Source organism: Diadema antillarum, unplaced genomic scaffold (assembly GCF_040938485.1).
Source record: "Diadema antillarum isolate AM-2024a unplaced genomic scaffold, OU_Dant_1.0 seq00001244_RagTag, whole genome shotgun sequence".
NCBI classification, from domain to species: domain Eukaryota; kingdom Metazoa; phylum Echinodermata; class Echinoidea; order Diadematoida; family Diadematidae; genus Diadema; species Diadema antillarum.
In genome coordinates, this window is record NW_027272031.1 from 639,864 (window position 1) to 660,960 (window position 21,097).

At 37.3% G+C, this 21,097-nt stretch overlaps 1 protein-coding gene across 1 annotated transcript in view; it reads left to right on the plus strand.

Annotated features, from left to right (window-relative positions):
• LOC139745245 (epsilon-sarcoglycan-like) overlaps positions 1-17,175 on the plus strand; it is a 107,448-nt gene extending 90,273 nt beyond the window's left edge. The window contains exons 11-13 of the mRNA XM_071655649.1: positions 5,495-5,611; positions 13,222-13,271; positions 17,048-17,175. Coding sequence (XP_071511750.1) covers positions 5,495-5,611; positions 13,222-13,271; positions 17,048-17,133 — 253 coding nt within the window. The 3' untranslated portion in view covers positions 17,134-17,175. The remainder of the gene's footprint in view (positions 1-5,494; positions 5,612-13,221; positions 13,272-17,047) is intronic.
• Positions 17,176-21,097: the final 3,922 nt, after the last annotated feature.

Consider the following 21,097-nt stretch of genomic DNA (forward strand, 5'->3'; position numbering starts at 1 on the left):
AGTTTTAAGTGCATTTATTGCTTTTTGTACATGCTCTTCCCAATATCTCTTCATAGTGCAGTCAAGAACTGTGAAACATGATAGGGATTTCCAAATAATGTTTTGTTGTGCCAAAGAGCTGTGAAATGGGTTAACTGTCAGTCTTGGCTCAGAGAAGTGTTGTTGCTAAGCCCGTCTGAGACCGACAGCCAAGATTTGACTTCAATTTGGTGTCATGTCTGCAAGTCATTGCAGGAAATGCTGAGAATTTCCTCCAAAAGATTTGACTGTAAAAGTCTTTCTCACCACATACTAGACATGGTACATGTTGTATGTTATGATTTTTTGAAATGATGTCAATCATTTCATAATGCTCCTTTCAGACAAATTGTAAAAGATATTAAAAGTAGGGAAATGGCACACTGCAGAAATAATGTTCAAAACATGACTGTATCCTGAAGGATGTGGAAATGGATCTTACATTTTATATTCTTTGCAGTTCTAAGAAGATCATGGTGTATTTATGTCTCAATATTTTGATTTGACCTGGAGTACTTCAAGCCCCAGTTCAGAAAAAAATTGACAGTGAATTTCATGCAAAATTTCACCTTCTAAAGCAACAGTTTGGCAGCAGTAAATCAACAATGAACATTTTAGTTCTTCTTTGGTTCTTTAAAGCCAGAAATTTTCGCATGCAATGATTTTTGCAGATTTCATGAGGAGCCAAGATTGCATGAAATTAAACTGCTCACAAAAGTTCTTGCCTACACTATATGCATTGAATGCCAGTAGCGATTCACAAAAATTTCATGCTGCAAAAAGAGGCTGTCAGCCCCAATTTGCCAAAATTTCATTCAGCGAATATTTATGGATTTACAGTTACACAAGTATGATATTTTGGCAATTAGTACTTGTGAGACAATATTCTGAGTTCAGATGTGAATTCATGATCATATGTGCTGTCCACTTTTAAGAGAAAATTAAGAAAATTTCCACTTTGCATTACAATATAGAGTGCATTTTTGTTACAGTAGTCAATATTTAATTGTTTTAAATTTTGAATAATCTTGTATTGAGTTGGTTTAATTGCACTTTATTTTATACTGACAAATTGCCCTTCATCGACATAAGGGATCAGAACCATCATGACTATCAGATGAAACTCAGTAGTCTTGTGAGTATAATGCAGGCCTCACAATCAGAAAGTTGTGAGTTTGAATTCTACCCAAGCATGTATGACCATGATTTTTATCATGGCTGTTATTCAAAACAATAAGTAATTAGTGCTTATCTATGTAGATGAAGGGCAATTGATTGATTGGTTGCAATACAAAGTTTTTTAATTGAATGGCATAGTTCATGAAAGGAAAGAAAAAAATCAAAGGCAGGTACTGAAAAACAAGGAATGTTCTCGTACATTTTAATTTCGCGAGAATCAAGATTCGTGAAATTAAAATGCGCTTGAAAGTTCTTGTCTATGCTATATGCATTGAATGTTAGAGGGAACTCAGGAAAATTTCATTCCGCGAAAAAGGCCGTCGTCTCCAATTGGCGAAAATTTCATACCTTGAAAATATCATGTTTTACAGTATGCAGTCAGTTAAGGATTGGCAGGAACATAGATCTAGAAATAAATGCATTATATAGGATTAAGGAGATATTGTATGTATGTGATTTCATAAGATTATTGTATCTTTAAAACTAGCATTGGTGGTGTTTGGGGGGGGGGGGGGGGGTTAACAGTGATGTAAGATTACATCCTGGTGACCTGGTCATCTTGTCCCAATGACATCATTGCACAATGCTGTCCATTGGTGATCAATCTCAGGACCTAGGCCGGTCAAGAGAGTGCAGCCTTGTCCAGATATTGGACTTCCTGTAGGCAGGTGTAGTGTTAGAATGTCAAAGATATCCAATCTGAATGACCAAGGACTTGGTTTGCAAGGCCTGTGTTTTTGTACTATATACAGGTGTGGAAGAGATTTTATAAGTTTAGTCATGCTTTCCTAGTGAAAATAAGTGTGATCATGTACATACATTTACTTTCACTACTGAAACCTAAGGTTGCCATGTTTTCATACACAGGAAATTGACTATTTTTCCATGTGATTCTCTGTGTATGCACGTCTGTTGTTATATATGTTGTTGCAGAAAAACAGAAAGCTTTGAATAGGCTTACCTGACATAGCAACACTTGATTCATGCACTCTGGGTTCCAAGGTTTGAAGTGTGCTCCTTATGAGCAGATATCCATTACTTTGAATTCAGCAGTAAATTTGTATTATCATAGTACGGTATATATTATAGTTTTAGTGGCTCTTATACTGTTCAGATGACATATTGCTAAGTTTATATGTTTATACTTTATATACATCAACAAAGACCAAGTCACTTAGTTATATTCTTCTCTTTCAAAGTTAAACCAATGCTGGTTATTATCTTGACATACTAGCCTTTAAATTATCTTGGCACAGCTAGATTCTGACAAGTCCATGAATGCATCATGCCCTAGGTAATTAATGAACATCTTCCTATCCATTGTCGAATTTATACTTTTTGTACATTCTTTTGAAAGAAATGAAAATAAAACCTTTGAATTGAATTGAATTGTGTAGTCCATAGCAACACCTCTGAAAGCGTCAATATGCTCCTCCTCCCCCCCCCCCCCATTTTTTTTTTCCTTTATGAAGACTTTTGACGAATCTTTACCTGGTTTTGATTTGAATCTTATCACATATATGTCTCTGATTATGCTCACACAGATTTTGTGTGCCTTTTATGAAAAAAAAAAATCAGTATTTTGTATTTATATCATATCTTCCAAATGTATAGTCATATTTTTGGCTGTCTGTTGTATGTATTCATATCTCTTTTCCTGCCTCCTTATTATATTTCATGTCTTTCTTGATCTCTATCTCTCACACTTTGGGCTTTTTCATTCTTGATATCTCTCACTCAATTCACACTTACTATCTTTCCATCTCTCTCACTCTTTCTCTTTCTTTTTCTCTATGTCTTTTTGTATCCCATTCTCTCTGTTTTACTATCACTATCTCCCTTCTGACTGTAGGTCTTTTATTCCAACGGTGCTCTTTCTTTCAATCCCAGGCTATCTATTCATCTTCTTGGATCTATTTGTAAAATGATCTCATAATCTCTTCCCCTCCGCTATCCCCCTAAACCTATGTTCTTATCTCCTCCTCCTTCTCTTCCTAACCTGATCTCCCCTTTACCCCTTGTGTTACCCCTTACCCACTTCATGTCCCCCTTTTTCTTTCCTTTTTATTCTGGGTCCTCATCCACATTTTCTATATCTTCACCTGCAATCCTGTGTCATCCTGGAAAAGCTTGTTTTCGTGATGTTTAATGAGGACAGGTTGAAAAATTGAGATTTTCTAGATAATCTGCTTTTGCACAGAGGAGTGCAGTCATGAATTTTGTTTGAAAATGGAAGGTTGGAAAAATCTGTGTAGAGTTGCATCACTCTGAAATGAAGGCAGATCAGGTAAGGTGTATGGAATGAGAGATTTTACATTTATTTGAAAGCATAATAATGAGTGAATATTTGTGACCCGCGACAACGGTTTCAGGCAAAAGTCGCAAGAGGAAATTCCCTCCTAGGCGGGGTACAAAGATTTTGACCATTATTTTTGTCGATTTAGGTTTTTTGCAGAAATCGAATCTTTGATATGTTTTCTACATCTACACTAAATTTCATAGCATAAGACTAAGTTTTTCCTATCGAAAATGGAATTTTAAACACCCTATGTTGGATCGCACTCGTCAGTTTCGAGCTTCTTTCGAACTCCGCGCCAATATCCCCAGCGTTGCTACGGCGCGGGGTCTCGCATGCGATTGGCTGGTGCGTCGCATACATTTACATAATTCGGCTTTCGAGACACCAGTTGCAACGTTTGGGGAATGCTTTGTCCTCGCGTGCACGATTACATGCTCCATTGTTCTTGCTATAGTGGTTTATATACGCTCGCTCTGTAGTGCGTGCTCTTCGTTTGGCTTTCTATCCAAACTATTCTACCGCAATGTTCTACAACGGAAGTGAAACAAAAATCATGTAGCATGACATAACCGTGTGAAAAGAAAACTAGATATTCTCAAACTTGTCTACTTGTACAAGTAGAAGAAATTATGACAGCATGAAGGTACTGGAGTAGATGAGAGGAAAGGAGCGGTCACATGTGACTAATTATATTCAAATACTACACGTCAAGATCGCACCAAACTAACGAGTCGAGTTTGTTTGTTTGTTTGTTTTGATTTAATTAGCACCACCGAACAAAGCAACATATGCGTGTCTTGTAAAAACAACACAAACAGGAAGCGTGACCCTTGCCAGCACAAGCAATTTTCTGCCTTCAAAAGGGTTGCCAATGATATAGACAAATCAACCACAATGAAAACGCGATTTGTAAATGTGTGGATTCGCCACCGCTCCTGTTACATGCACACGGTCATGGCGTGTGGATGCCATTGCGTAATGCGTGGACCACACACATGTACGCCATACGTGCAATTATCGTATTCGCCATCTTGAAAGACGCACTGTAAACAAACCCGAGCGAAACGCATTGTTTTTCGGCTCCATGCGCTGAGCTCCGAGGAAGGTGCCCGGGAAATTTGACTCTCTCAGTGAGCCAATCAGAAGGCGATGTGGTTGCTAGAGGCGGAGCTTAACATCGATTGGCACCATCGTACGGATGGGTGATTCTCCCCTCGCATCGACGCTCGGACATAGTCTTTGAGAAAGAGGTGAATCTTCAAAGCCTGTTTTCTCGCAATTTTGTCAGGCTAACAACTTAAAAAGTGCATTTTATTTCTCTTGCTATGCCCACTTATGGTGCCGAAGAATACAAGTGTTTTATATCAATGCAAAGCTTAGGAAATGGGCAATGTGATTCAGTGAAAAAATGAATTTTCAAAATTCCCGACTTTTGCCTGAAACCGTTGTCGCCGGTCACATTTGGTCTGTGATACATATCATAACAAATCATCAGCTCATGCAGGTCCCAGAGCATTTCAACTCTGGTAACTCTGTAGAGCTGTAGGCCCTGATATCTTTTCGAACTTGCTAATGGCAGATACTGTAAAACGAGGAATGTTCGCATGCATTTTAATTTCGCGAATTTCGCGAGCGCCAAGATTTGCGAAATTAAAATGCAATGAAAGTTCTTGCCTACACTATATGCATTGAATGCCAGTTGCAGTTTGGGAAAATTTCATGCTGCAAAAAATGCCATCGGCTCCAATTCGTGAAAATTTCATGCCGCGAATATATCATGTTTTACAGTAATATCAATATAGTTCTATATTTCTCTTTTTTTTCTGTCATTCAATGCTCATTCTTAGTCATATCACCATTTCCTTCTTAATCTTTATCAAGTGCCATCTCGCAGCAACAAGAACAACAACAATCCTCAGAACTTCACAAAGAGAAGTGAAATCATTTAAAGATTATTTAAGGGGTAACTTTATTCCTAATTATTCTTTACACCTGCAGGGGCTATGATGAGTACCCCTGGGCCAGTACCCCACAGATCAACCACCGGGGTATGGCGACCCCTCCACCGTACAGGACCCCACCACACCCACACAAACACCGGGAGACCACTTTCAGGTGAGTTGAGTCCTTATTACATTTGGGGAGTTATCTGGCTGGAGAGTCTTAGTGAAAGTCACTTATTATCTACAGAGAATTGAAAGAGCATTAAAGCAGGACAAAGTCTTTGGAATTAGTGACTTTATGCTTCTCGTTCAACATCTATTTATTCATCATGTAACAAAGTTTGGATTCATGCAGTTGTAATTCATGGATTTAGATGTATATGACCAAGGAAATTTCGAAAAATTATTCACAAAGGTACGCGAAGGACATGCACTACAAAGGTTTAGCCACAAAAGTTGCTATTACATGAAAATATAAGCTGTCGAAAACCCAGCTCGATATTTTGTTACAAACAGAAAGAATTGTACAAGTTCAGTATACTGCAGTTTATTCTTATACCATGAACAAGACTGATTACGATAAATAAAATCATATATAGCTTGTTGACCAAATTTCAGTTATGTGGTTGTTGTTCCTGTTTTTAAAATATCTTCAATCAATTCAGGGAGACAAAAGGATGAATAAGTTTATCAGATGATTTTTTGTGAGTGGTTCTCTTTCTGTTTGAAATCTGAGTTTATTGGCCAAAAAGTCATTGATCTTGAGTTTTTTGCTGCCCTAGAGGATGAGACGAAAATGGGTTTTTCCCTGCAACACAAGACTACAAAAAAAACAACCATGACACTAAAAAATAGTTGAGTTCAAGCCATATGAAGTCTCTTGGGAGAGAAGATAATCCAGGTCCACTCCGGTTTCGTCTCACTCGGAGTAAGCGTTTTATGGTTTTTGTTGGAGAGGTTCAGACTCGATGTACATGTAGGACATGTGGCAGTCTGTGCCCATAGGCGAGGTCAAGTTCTACTGGACAGAGACTCTTGACCGCTTTGGATCATTGTCCTGATCAATGACCAGTCCAGTGGTGAAGCACACGTTAGGCTAGTGTGATTATGATACAATTTCTCTGGCAATATGAACATAAGCTTATTTGTATTTTAATGAGTGAAGGCTGTTTTGAAATTAGATTTGACAGAGTTCCCTGTGGGCAGAATCTACATCCTTTCTTCTTCATTTAGAAAGAGAAAAACATTTACGGTTTGATGTGAGACTTCAGAATAGCCATAGCTTTCCATACATTAACAGAAGAATTTTTGTCTTTCCTTTGAGTGTGTTGCATTGAAAGGTCCCATTTATAACTCTTTTAAAGAGCAGAAATAAAGCATTTTGTGAGCAGCGCATAATTATGCTGTTTGTCTGCACATTTTACACAGCCTCTTTTTACTTTATATTTTATTCAACTCTTTCTTCATAAAACATCAGAAGTATGATGAAGTGCTTGAGTTGTTTAGGAAGCTTCATTGACCAAATAATGTCGTAAATTCACAGATTTATATAAAAGCATATGATAGTTGCGGACCAGATTATATATTTATTCTACACATCATTCCAAGACTAACTTTAGATATAAATTGATTTGTATATCAAGTGACATTGTGTTTGAATACAAAATGCAAAGAAAAAACGTCAACTATCGGTACTACCAGTAATTTTGCCTTCAAGAATGTTGAGAGCTCTTCCTAGAAGTGTTAATATGTGTGACAAAACAGTAATTTTGTGTCAAATTCCCTGGAAAAGAAGACAAGAGACTTGGCTGAAGTGAAGGATTTCAATCTGAGACCGAAAGAGGAGGATCAGCCCCTGGGAGGGACTCCCTCCTCAAAAAAAAAAAAAGATTTAGAATCTCCCCTTGATCTGGGTGACTGATCCGCTTCGTTGACACTCTTGCCGCTATCGGGTGTGACAAATAGAAAGCTGAAGTGTGAAATATTGACTGTGCCCCGGCAATTATGCATCAAACTGGGTCAGGGAAATAAACTTGATCTAAATACAGTAGTTTGTGTCATACCCTCCTTTTTTTTAGAACTCACAGGAGGCGTGGACAAACACTTGGTTTCACTAAATGCGCTTCTTGCATGACCTACTTTAGAATCTAGTTGCTAATTATCCAAATTTTCCGTGGGTTAAGCAATCATTTCCTCCTCAGTGGACTGTGGCCCTATTTTAAAAGTCAGTAAGGAGTCGCAGAGATTAAGGGAAATCGTGTCACGACTTACAGTGTGCTCTGTCTCAAGTTTCATGAAACAGGATTGATGAGAAACTCTCTGTCTTATATGTTCATTTATTTTTGATAGTCAGGCAGATATGTTTGAAACATGCTGCGCTCAGCCTTAACTAGTAGTACCATGGCAAGACAGGAATTGTTACATGAAAAAAAAAAAAAAGAAATTTTAAAAAAAAATTTTACCCAAAAATTTCAGTATGACCAGTCAGTCCGCAGCACGTATGCTAATGAGCCGATCCGGCAAGATTTATTCAGCACTCTCGTTGACGATCTTTGCGTTCCGAAGGTGTCTCTTGAGTGCGAGATTTTGCGAGAGTTTGACAGGGCTTTGGTTTTCACAGTGCAGCGACTTTTACATGCATTCATTATGGTTACAAGTCACGATAAGTTGTTCCCCAGACTTTGATTTTTATTTTGATACCAAATTTGCGTATAATATCGGTTCTTGTTATGACGTTATAATCAGTTGAATTTACGTAAATTTCACCTGCTTTTCACAGAAGATTTTGTTATCTAAAGTCTGTTTTTGGTTCCTGACCGGATTAAGAAACCGTTGTTTCTGATTTTGGCTTTTTCATAGAGAGGAAACTTAGATGCTCATCATATATTGGAGTCAAGGAGACGCAAGCATGATTTATACTAGTTTTTCCGTTTTGAAATGTCTGTAAAATTCACTCCTAAGCCGGAAGTATGCTCCACACAAAGTGTACAGTGGTGCGAAACAGCTCTCTCATTGGACAGCGCTTGCATTCGCGCGCGCCGTACCAAGCTTCTAGTTTCTAGCTTCTGTCCGAAGCACAGAAATCTACACGCATGCCTATGCAAGCATGCGCTCTGCACGCACGTGGCATGAAACCGTAGCAGTGTAATGACGTAATGCAAGCGCTGAATGCAAGCACTGTCCAATGAGAGAGCTTACTCTTGAGATTGCACGGTTTCAAGCTGACCAGCACTGACATCGATGTATATTTTACTGGTTCCTGACCGGATTAAGCAACAAATTGTCAAGATATTTACATGGATACAAAGATTAAGAGATGGGCTACCAAATAATGCATGTTCATTGAGACACAAGGTGAATTTGGTATTCTTTTGACGTCTTGAACGTGTACTACACGAATTACTTTTTTCATCATTTTTCAAGCTCAAATTACGCTATGATATTTTTCATTTACAATAATTTGAGTAACATGTGACGATAACTTACATATTTTCCTTGGATTTGATACCAAATTTGTGAATATAAGGCGTATTTTTGTTGCCGAAAGCCCAAGGACAAAATCCCCTTCCGCAGCTCATTACGTATGCAAGCCTAGAGCGGGCTTGCATACGAGTTGAATAAATACGAGCGAATCATCGGGTGCTGCGGTCTGACTGTGACCTTACAAACAAGCAGATTTTTTAACACTATGTAGTACAGTCATCACCTTCCACAATATATAAATCACTGCTGAAATATTGAGCTTTTTCATTCAAATGCAGGTGTGCAGTGTTAATGCCAGAGACCACAAGTATACAGATACATCGTGTCATCGAGTGAAAATGAAAGAATTTTAACCTCTTTTGCAATATCTCCCAAAATCCTAAACCCATTCATAAGATGACGAAAGATGACACCAACATCATGATTATATCTCTTGAATGCTAGCGTGGAACTTGTCCCAATTAGTTAAACATCAAGAATTTCTCTTTTTTTCATTGAATGCAGCAGAGAATTTAGAGAGGCTAAGGACATAAATATTCTTCATGCATTTGTTCAGTAATCAAGAATAGAGTTATTATAATTATGATGATGTAGAGCTGTGCTTCCCAACCTTTTTCAACCCGAGGCCCACTTTAGCTCCTACAAATGTTTTTGAGGCCCATTTTGATCACATATTAATCTTTATTCTTTCATTTTTGGCCAACATCACAGCCCACCTTTGAGAGCTTGTGGCCCTATGGTTGAGATGGGCAGATGTAGAGAGCATGTGAATGAACAATTTGTCTTGAGAACCATGATGTTTTTTACTGATGGACTTTTCCTTTGGGGCATCAAGGTATTTAACATTGAATGAACCCTTACAAGGAGAGGTAGATCATGAGATAATTATATCAATGAATTGCAGAAGGAAAATGAATATCAAATTTTGCACACTTTGCACCAACCTTATTTCTGGTCTTGATTGACAAGCTTACAAATTTGTGGCTCTCTATAAAAAAGGATATAAACATCAAATACCTGCAAGAGGAAGGGGTCTTGATTTGTACTCAGAATCAAAAGTGAAAGTGGATGGAGTTTTGTGATTTGTGGTTTTTAAGTTTGTGTTTGTCTGAGGAGGAAAACAGGTTGGTTGTCTGACCACGGTCTGCAGGAAATATATCTGGCATTCATCAAAGCAGGTGTGTTGGTAGCTAGGCTAGGATGCTAGTGCCCTTTAGGTTGCCTAGCAACCAGAGAAGTTGGATGCCCATAGGATGTGATGATGATGTTTGATTGTTTGACCAGAGGAAGGCGAGGGATGGCCTTCGTTTTATAGTGTGAGAATTTTTTCTTTATGTCTGAAGATGGCAGTGATGTTAAAGAAGGAAAATAGAAGATCTAGATCTGAAGTATTTCTTGAGATCTGTTTGATGTAAATATATGATGTGGTAACATTCAGACATGTTTCCTCCCAATTACAAGACTCTGTAACCTCGTTTGATTTCTTACAAAGATTTATACTCGTGGTATGCGATGCTTCTTCTGAGGGAGATAATAAAATCATCAGGTTTGTGTGGTTTGAGCTATTTTGTGCTCACTCAGAGTGAAACCTTGCACAAACATGGAAGTAAGTCATATCCTATCTAGTTTTCATAAAGATGTTTCATTGGAGGCATTTTATGTTTATATAAAATTATTTGTTTTTGTTACAGAATTTTCAAAGTCCTCTAAATTGCTGAATGTGTACTTGATACTAAAGTTGGCAACACATATGAGAAGAGTAAAGCTCCTTTTTTCTTTCCCTCTCAAACTGAAAAATATTGCAAATTTCTCTCTGATCTTGTAGTCTTACTGAATTTAGCCAGGACATCTAATCTTTCTCGATTATGAGATAGGCAATAGAATTCAAAGGTACCAATTAAATGAAAGCAAAATAATGATTTCTGCAGCAGAAAATTCCCTCAGAACTTGATAGGCTAAACTGTCAACCCCTAACCTTCCCTCTTCTCTGCCATTTTCCTAGAGGACATCAGACCTAGATGTAATGAAAGGTGTGAAGCGATGAATAACAACAGGTCCCCTGTCATGCAGGCCATGAAACCAGCTGAACCAGATATCTTTTCTTTCATCAGATAAAACATGAGAGCCATCCAACATGGCATCCACTGAGGTTACAAACAGTTCATCCAGAAGGGAAAAAAAGATAGGAACTCTCCAGCTCTTAAATATGGGTTGAAGTCCCCTCACAACAGCACGCAAAGACAAGAATGACCCGAAACATGCTGTATTTGTGTCAACATATCATGATAACAGCATCTCATCTCATCCCTGGAGGATAGGAAATCCTATAAAAGCTATCTGGTTTGAGAAGCAAACAAAATGGTATCAATTTCCTGGGATCGATGAAAGCTGTGTTTTCTTGTTGTTCTTGTAATGTTTCTGATCCTGCTGATATCTTGGTAAGGAAAAGGGAGGGGTAGAAGGGAGAGTCGGACTAGTGACAGGCTGGGAGATGGAAGTGACACGATCCAGACTTAGATGATACACAACAGATGACTAGTGCGCAAACCATCCACTGTCTCAATACAACAATAGGGCCTATATTTGCCTAAGACCCATTCTCACTGCTGAAAAAGGGTGGATAGATCTTAATAACGTGGTAATGTAGTGGTAGTGTCGGGACGGCTGGCCCAACTCGGATATATTTGGAATCCTGTACAACTTGTATACAGCTTTATCACTAATCTCTGTGTAGTTAAGTACAGACACAGTCAAAGAATCACAACTGGAGTCAAATATTTCTAATGAGAGTACTCTTCGATGCACAAATTTCATTCTAATTTCTAATGAGAGTACTCTTCGATGCACAAATTTCATTCTAGCAGGCCTGCTCTATTCGTGATTTTCGAATGTACCCCAGTGAGCAGCCAATGGACATTGATTCAATCAGGCCTTCCTTCTCTCCCCGTTGCTACAATGTACCTGGTCTTTAACCCGTTAAGGATGAGTCCCAAGTATACTCAGGCAGGTGTCTATGGGAGATGCGTGTTGTAGCAAAATCAAACCGTCCTCAATGGGTAAAGATGGCTTTCACATCAAGGAGAAGAGGCTGCCAAATGACACCTGAACAGAATCATGGGAACTAGAAACAGCAAACATTCCCACTGCTGAAGTAGGGTCAGTAGGTGGTTTTTTACATCAAGAAGGAGAAAATCCTGGTGGATCCAGGAGATCCACAAATGATTCACTGGATTAAATCATCGAAGAAATTAGGATGGCAGAGTGGAACACTTGTACTAAGACCATCTAAAGACCACTCAAATAGTAGAATATACACATTGGCCATTAGATATGAATGCAGACCACTTTGTCCTCGGTTACCATGGCAACAGCATCATTACTGCATTTTATGCTGTTGAGCAACAAGACTGATTGGACCAGCAAAGCTGATGTGCAGTATGAAGGGGGTCCTCTTGATCTCTGTCAGTGAGATCAGTCAAAATTTAGCAGTGAGAATAGGGCCTAGCCCTCTGTAAACAGCAGTTTAGGTCCAGCTAACACAGAAGTTGTCTTACCATTATCATCGTTCAGTGGTCTTGCGTTGTTCACAGTGATGGCTTCCTATTTGTACAAAGACCTTGAAGTTCCCACATTTGAACACATGAAAGATGACAGATGCTATGTGAACTTGGAAAGATCAAGCTTTATCTAAATTATCTTTTGTTCACCTGATTCAGTGACATTATTTTATATTCACTTTGCATTTGTGACAAATGTGTAGTTATGAATACAACCATCAAGATTTCAGGTGTTATTTTTGTCTTAATCTACTGTATGGAGCATATACAGCTTTCAGGTAGAAAATGTGTTCTTATCATCAGTAATCCAATCGATTTGTGTTAATCATGACAAGCGTCAGTAAAATTAAGCAGAGCTGATGCTATTGAGTACAAAGCTAGGAGGCAGTTCTTCCCTCCATACTTTCCATTTTCATTTTCCTTGTATTCATTCCAAGCAGTTAACAAACTATAAGACATTGAAATGAACTTGCATATATGTATATGACAAATGTATGACTGTATACACATAGCTATATAGGTACAGTCATTTTGAGTCTCTGAAAGGTAAGAGCTGTTTTAATTTGCCATTAGACAGCTAGATCTATTTTTTAAGAAGAAGAAGGAGAAGAAGTGCTATGTCAAACTCAAATAGAATGAGTCATGTATTCAATATTTCTCATGCAGCACAGCCAGAGGAAATATGTTTTTTTTATGTATAAATAAGTATATCTTTCTCTCTCTCCATTTCTGTCTTTCACAGCAACCACCCCTCTGACAAACGTAGACTGTCTGAGCCATCCAATGCCAGAGGTAAGATGAACTCTATGTTGACATCTCACATCCCACAGTGGACCTAGCAGTAAACTCTTCAACATGCACTATACATAGCAGGAACAAATCATCAGCACATAGTAATGTTGCCCTCTATAGGTCAAAGTCCTATAGTGTTTTTCAAGTTCATCAAGCTAAATCAAAAGTATCTCTGTGAAACCATGCCGTTCATGAATGTGGTTGAGCTCTTCATTTGGTTGGTAATTAGTTGTGATTAGCTATAATGAGCTGCTGCCAACTTTTAAAAAAAATGATATATATATATGGTGTATTTTTATTTATTTATTTATTTTTTTTTATTAGATATTGGTTTTATATTTCCCTAGATTTTATTAGCTTGTGTATTTTGAGCAGGTCACCTATTTTTTAACCAGTCCATTTTTTTTTACTTCAAAACATGTTTTCCCCTTTGGAATACACTGTTTGCTGCACAACAGTTTGTTAACTCTTAACGAACAACAAACAGTATGAAAGCCATTTCTTTGTTTTTAATGTTGAGCATGATCATTATTGTAGAATAATTCTGTTACTATTTGCACTGACTGGTGATGCAATGTAGTACTAAAGTGGCATTTACTGATGTCTGACCAGTCAGATTGCAAAAGATACCTGTATGCACATGTACTCCTCAGATGTAAAGGTTCGTACACAGGCACTGAACTATCAGCTAACTGCCACCAGTAATGAGGTGAAATGACTTGTATTTATCTATCCAAGGGTATTACAAGACTGTCATGTCATTTCTTAGGTGCCTAGACCTCGTATCTCAAAAATCCGGAATTTTCAGGGGAGCGAACAAGCTCTTTCATTTTTGCAACATTTTTGCAAATTAACATCAACGTTGATGTCAAATAATGTAGAAACATTATACACTAATGATTAAATGTCTAAAAATTAAAATAGGTATCTTACATATTCTTAATTGTGTGAGGAGAATTTTATATGTATGTCAGCCAATTGAGATATGAGGTCTTTGCATCCTACCTAGGGATGATATATAATGCTCAGGTGTAGACAGGGTAATCGAAAAGAAAATGATTATTACCAGTCAAAGTTCTGAAATACACGGAGATCAAGACCAGTGACCAGCCATGTAGATTGCCGAGATATACATGCATGTAATCCTTGGATGTATTATAAGACAAGGTAAACAAACTAAGAGTAAAATACAAGACATGTGACTTGCATGTAGCCAATCAGATTGCAGAGATTCTCATCCCGTCTGTTGATATTTGTGTGTTACTTCCCACAAGGACGCAAGCACAGGGCTGGTCCACAGTCTTCTATTCTTACCCTCTGAAAGAAAACACACAAATGTACACGAAGTGTGGACAGTTTGTATCTGAAAACAGCTCAATTCATAGCATGAAGTCCTTTTTTTTATTCATGTTGCCATCATTGACACTTAATCTTGCCAGTTTTTGTTGGATTTATCATTTTTTGTTTTTATTTGATTTTATTAAATGTCACATAGTTGAGACCTGAAAAGAATAAAAATAAATTCAGGGGACTCAAACCATGTGTTAGGTGGCAATCATAATTACAAACAATCTGGCACCATCAGTGTTGTTACCAGTTTCTGCTATTATTGATGCTTTATCCATTGTACCTATCTTTCAAGAGACTGAGAATATATTCCTACTTGTAAACACTGAAGTCTGAAACAAGTGTATGACAAAATAAAACGGTGTTTCTTTTTAAATGCCCTCTAAAACCTAACTGAGCAATTCTGCTAATAAACTGACTCAGGACAGGTCTCAACTACATCATCAATTTTAGCTTTCCCCACCCATTCTTGAATATCATCTTGGCAGTTAAATGAGTCATTAATTGGATTTTCGACAAAAAGAAAAATCAACTCATTGATTATTTTGCATTTGCAGAATTTTAATTTGTTTGATTTGGCTTCATATTATGTAACATCTAAGTTTTTTAACCAATTGATTTTATTCATTTATTTTTTTGCCTGTGACAGTGTACAGTGTACTTTGATCAGACTTCATTTTTTTCTGTTTTTATTTGCCATCATTGAAATTCATAATCAGCAAAGCAAGACACTAACATTCAAGCAATTTCTGGTTTCAAACTCCAAACTTCAAACTCTCCTCTCATCTTTTATGCAATGTATTTTTGTTCTTTCATGCATCATCTGTCTGTCTGTCTGTCTCTCTGTCCATTCTTCTCTCAATTTGTTCACTTCTCTCTGTCGTATGTTTTTACCACTGTAAAATACTACTTCTCTGTATTTGCTTTGTGTAGTCTTGTATATTTCTGCCGCGTCCTACAATGTACTTGCTCTTTGGTTCTTAATCTCTCTTACTGTCAGTCCCAGATATGTCTTTGTGGGTATGTCATGTCATATAATACACCATAGCTGTTTGATTCTTTTTGTATAAGTGCCTTTGCTATTTCATTCCCATTTTCCATGTATCCTCCATTTCTTCTTTATCAATAAAGTACTTCATGTGTTGTAATGGTATTGTGATTATCAGTCATTGTGATGTCATATATTGTATCTGCATGACATTATTATATATATGTATACTTTATACCAATCTTGTTGGATGGGTGCAGTGTTCTGTGTTGCTAGATTGTCTTTAATTAGTTTTTCAGTCCATTTGTTGTATTGTCACTTTGAATATACCATGTTTTTTTCTTTACTCTCTTTTAGGGGAATACAATAGCAAAAATAAAGACATATTACAGACACCAATGATTTAAACAAAAAGATGATATTAGGACAAAATTGATGAATTTAGCAAATTCATTCAGTATCGTTTTATGAAATTTTTTGTATTGCCCAAAGGAGTAGGAGTCTTCAATTTGTGTAAAGACAGTATTTTGAGATTTCAGTACCATTTTGTCAGACAAAGCATTAATGAATGTAAAGTTTGTTGTGTTACCACACAGATTAACATTTTGCCATTACCCTTTACACATGACAGTATTGACTTGTTGCAGTTTCTGTACCGTATGAGAGCACTCTTATTTTTATTTTCACAAACCAAGAAACCTGATTATGTTAGCAGATTTCGCACAATTGCAGGATTTTATTCCGATACATCCATAAAATTATTGATGTTTCCAGCATTTTCATCTGGTTATCTATGTCTCTATGTTGATTTTTGTACGTGTATTGTCATTTCTTATTAGTCGACGTTGTAGTCATGTTGTGGTATATGTGTTAACATTAAGTGGGTGTATTTGGAAGTAGTGAAACTCTTCATGTTTTCATGTTACACTGTCTCTCCCCCCGTGTTGTATAAAACTGAAAACAGTAGATTCCCTCCAACAAGTTTCAGAAAGTGTGTAGTATGTTTCAAAAGATGGTCTTTAGCCTTTATTTCAGATGTATATGTGAATTTCTCTCTTTCTTCACTTTCCCATTTCTCTGTGTGAATATAAACCTCTTTCAGAACTAACTTCCAACTTTTCTTGTCTTTGTCTTTCTCTCCCATTCTTTTCAGCCTTTTGTCTGCCCTTCAGATATTTGTCAATCTTTCCCCTCTTCAATCACTGTTCTGTCAATGTAAGGGAGGGTAGCTATGGACAAAACTTACCATTTCGTGTGGCGTCAACACATTTATCAAGTTTTATTTGCATATGGTTTTGTCACACCAAAACACAAACTGAAAACATCAACTTATATGGTGATGCTTGAAGAAAAAAAAAATCTTGCAAAGGACTGAATATTGTTGGTTTGTGAAAATTTTTGAAAACAGTATCAGACGTCTTTCCTGTCTGGTTTATTTCAGGTGAAGACATGGCACCAATTCGACCTGCTCCTCCTTTCATGGGAAGCTCAACTTCTGACCGAGGAGTGCGGCCAAGGCATGTCTGACCTCTCTCGGAAGATCAAGGAAATCCTCAGAATCTTGTAAATTAAGAATTGTTGTGAGGGAGAAATATTGTGAGGAGTTGTGAAGAGACGAGGATCTTGCCATCTTGAAGTAAATCTGTATGATTAACTTCTTTGCATGAAAACAAAACGGCTGACCGTTTAAAAAAAAAAAAGAATGGATGCTCCTGAAATAGGATGTCTTCACTTTCTACAAGTATTACTTATCATGGGACATTCTCCCATGAAGCAGTCATTTGGAGGAGCATTTCAAAAACTGGCCTGCAAGCGCGGCCCCATTGTTACCCATTGTTTGCTATGAATCGTTTGATTGAAGCTGAGGTAGATGTACACAGATTTTGAAAGTATTGAATATTAACAGCCAGTAAAGACAAAGAACTGCAACATTTATATTATATTGGATGGCTATGAATGGGATACCAGGGAATATTGCACGAGTTAGGGCCAATATTGCATGAATCAAAGATGAGTGCAATATTGACCCTAACGAGTGCAATATTCCCTGGTATTCCATGAATCAAGGCCATCCAATATAATCATTATCATCTATACAATCAAGCAGAGCAAGCATAAACTAAACAAAATTAGCGGGCTTCTACTCGTCTTTGAAGTTGACTCGGCAGTCACATCCCAGCGCTGAAAAGGGGAAGCCCCTGTAAAACTGCATATGGGAACAAACAACTAGCAAGATGTTTGCGCGCTTGTGAATTGTAACAAAATGATGCGCACTAGTAGCAAGCTTTTGCGCACTCAGCAAGCGCTTGCGCATTAGATGAGACAGAATTGAATATGGTGTGATCTTGAACGGCAAGTACAACGGTAGCCTATGGTGAATTAATACGTTGGCCTTTGCGTTTCGTTCAATATGCTCTGATATTGAACGGTAAAAATTGAGCGGACTTCAATGCACGTTTTTCATGCACCGCTAAAACGTCCTATATAGATGATAATAATTTATATACTGGTAGTTGTCACTTGTAATTAATGTCAGGATTTGTCACGATGGCTAATTCTTGAGATTGTCTGATAAAAATGTTATGTTGTCGTGATTACTGACTTTGGCACATTGGTTTGGATACAGGCTCAGTAATCAATTTTTTTTATAGATTATGCTACAAAGTATACGTGTGACATTGATTAAAAAGTATCATAGTGGTATTTCTACTTATTAGCAGTGCTTAGAATTACACAGCCATTCTGTATTATTAGTGATGAATACAATTGTATCCAAACTGGACAGATGATTTTGAAAATTCAGATGAAAAATGTGCTGTTGAGAGAGGAGAAAAATATTATCAGTTTTCCATTGTAACCATAACAGCATTGACTCTTAGATATCATGAAGAGACTGTGCGTGCACAGTTCTGTAGACACCAGGCAGCATTGGCTATCTGCTCAAGAGTAGCACATGATATGTGGAGATATATTTATTCTAATGGCACTGATCTAGTTTATCCAGGAACAGAACTCCTTTTCTGTTAAACTTTGTCTTTGCTCAAAAGTACTTTTGGTATTAACTGCATAGATGTTTTGTGTAAAGTATATAATGAATTGGATTTACAATGTGTGTGCATGTGTCACAAATACTATTGTTTATGCTGAATCAGTACAAGCACTTGATGTTGTAGGACTATTAAAGTACTGGTATTGCACCTTGCCAGTTTTTCTTCGTATTGCTCATGTATTTATTTTGTATTCACTTATTATCACATGTATACATTTGCTGACTATGTGCTGTGCAATATGGTATGAATTGTAGGCTTCTCTTCTTATGTCTTTGTTGCTAATCATTTATTGGGCATGACATAGGGACCTTATAATCATTTTGGCAAAGAAAAAGCTTTGTAGGTTCTTTTCTATATTAAAGAGGTGATAGTTTACCATGTCATTTAAAGGGGAATTTACTACAAATAGTGTACAAATCAGTGGATGCAGAAATATCAGTAGAATACATCAGTGAAGTCTGAAGAAAAATCAGACTATCCATTCATAAGTTTTGAGAGTCTTAGTTATATCCATGTGCTGTGTAATGGCCAGATAAGAAGACTGCAACAGTTTTTGATATCAGAAGAGTACAACAATATGAAGAAAATTTTGATAAGCATTCCTCTCATTTTAATTTCTCTGACACAATGAAAGAGCACTTTGCTTACCTCAAAGTCAAAGGAATGTGTGCTTTTCAGATAAATATTAGATTTGTGGAATCCTTCTTTTCTTTCCGTCATAATTGGTCTACTATTGTAACATTTCATTGTTTCAGGCTTCTCATCCAGCAATGATGATGTCATTCTCAAGTAATTGTCCATAGATTTGAAGTTTTTGACTGACAATTTGCAAGAAATGTATTAAACTCAGACATGATCTTTAGCATCCTTTAGAAACAATGAAGCAAAAACTCATTACCATGCATTGCCCAATTCCTTGAGAAAGTGCACTAAATGTTTCTATACTGCCAATGTATGTTTCACGCAAGACCTTGTACATGTACATGTTGTATCATACAATGGCTGACATCTTATAAATCTTACATTTCCGAACTTCAGGTTGGAGTTATATTTTGGTCACACTGGATGTAAATTACGAAAAACGAGCATAATGATTTGCTTTACTTCATAGCTGTGTGTGTATTTCAATGTAGAGGTCAGAGGTATTGATTTTTTGCAGTATTGTATGTAATTTGTATTCACATTAATTCATGTTTGATATGGTTTGATGTGCAAACATGTCAAGTCAATAAATACTTTGTTTACAATGCAGCCCTCATTGTCACTGTTTACTTTATGCACACGTATGTATGTTTTGCCATGCATATGTATACTGCCCTCATTGGTATGACATGTCGTCATGTTATGAAAATGTTATACACTTTATTCTGTTTCAGAATATAGCAAGTTTGATTGACAGGAGCAAGATAAAAGCAGATCATTGGACAATTCAGGGGCGGATCCAGGAATTCCGTAAAGGGGAGGCGCCTTTACAAAATTAAATGGGGTTGCATGCCCCCCCCCCCCATTTTTTCTTCTTATTTCTTTTGTTTCAACGAAAAATAAAGAGGGGGCACGCGCCCAGTGCACCCCCCTCTGGATCCTCCACTGGACATGGGAGGGAAATGAAACAAATAATTTATATCAGCACCAGTTGTGTGTCAGTAAATCGCGTAGTATTGACACCATATTGACTGCTAGAGAGAGTGACCTTGGTCACGTGACCTCTGTTATTTACGACAAATCCGTCCTCTTTCTGTACATTAAAAACATCAAAAGTCAACACCTTTTGGGCGAACTCCTTCCATAGAAGATAAAATGCCCTATTGATATCCCAAGCCCAGCCCTGAGGTTGTTGGGATTTTTTTGGGGGGGAGGTGGGGGTGGGAGTTGAGGGGAAGATTTCTGAAATCTGTGCCATTTCACTGGTATACAAATAATGAATGTTTATGAGTGCAATGGACAGAATATTTCATGAGATGAAAGATGACATGTTCCATTCAATGAGGCCCAGCCGAGTTGAATGGATCAATAATATCATCTTTCACCAAATAAAATTGTCCATTGCACAAATGAAAAAAAAAAAATTATTTTACAAACACCTAAAAGAGATCTTTGTCATTTGATGTTTTATGAATTTAGAAACGAGAGAATGTGCGAGATCTGAGATCCAGAGAGCGCTCACCGAGTGTTTTACACTATAGTGCGCTGGATCGCAAACACAAGCGTTTTACATGCTAGTGTACCAAGCTCTCGGTGTGCGTGCAATGGAGCAAATCATATGGATCCACGATTGCACGGTAATAGAGCCACAATTGCATGAATGATGACGTAATAGTAAAATGGGACGAATGATCAATAGCAAACAACCAATCAAATGACAAGGATCTATCTACATGTATGTGTTATATAAAACTAGAAATGTCATCATACATCATCCTCGGACAAAGTTTGGTGAAATT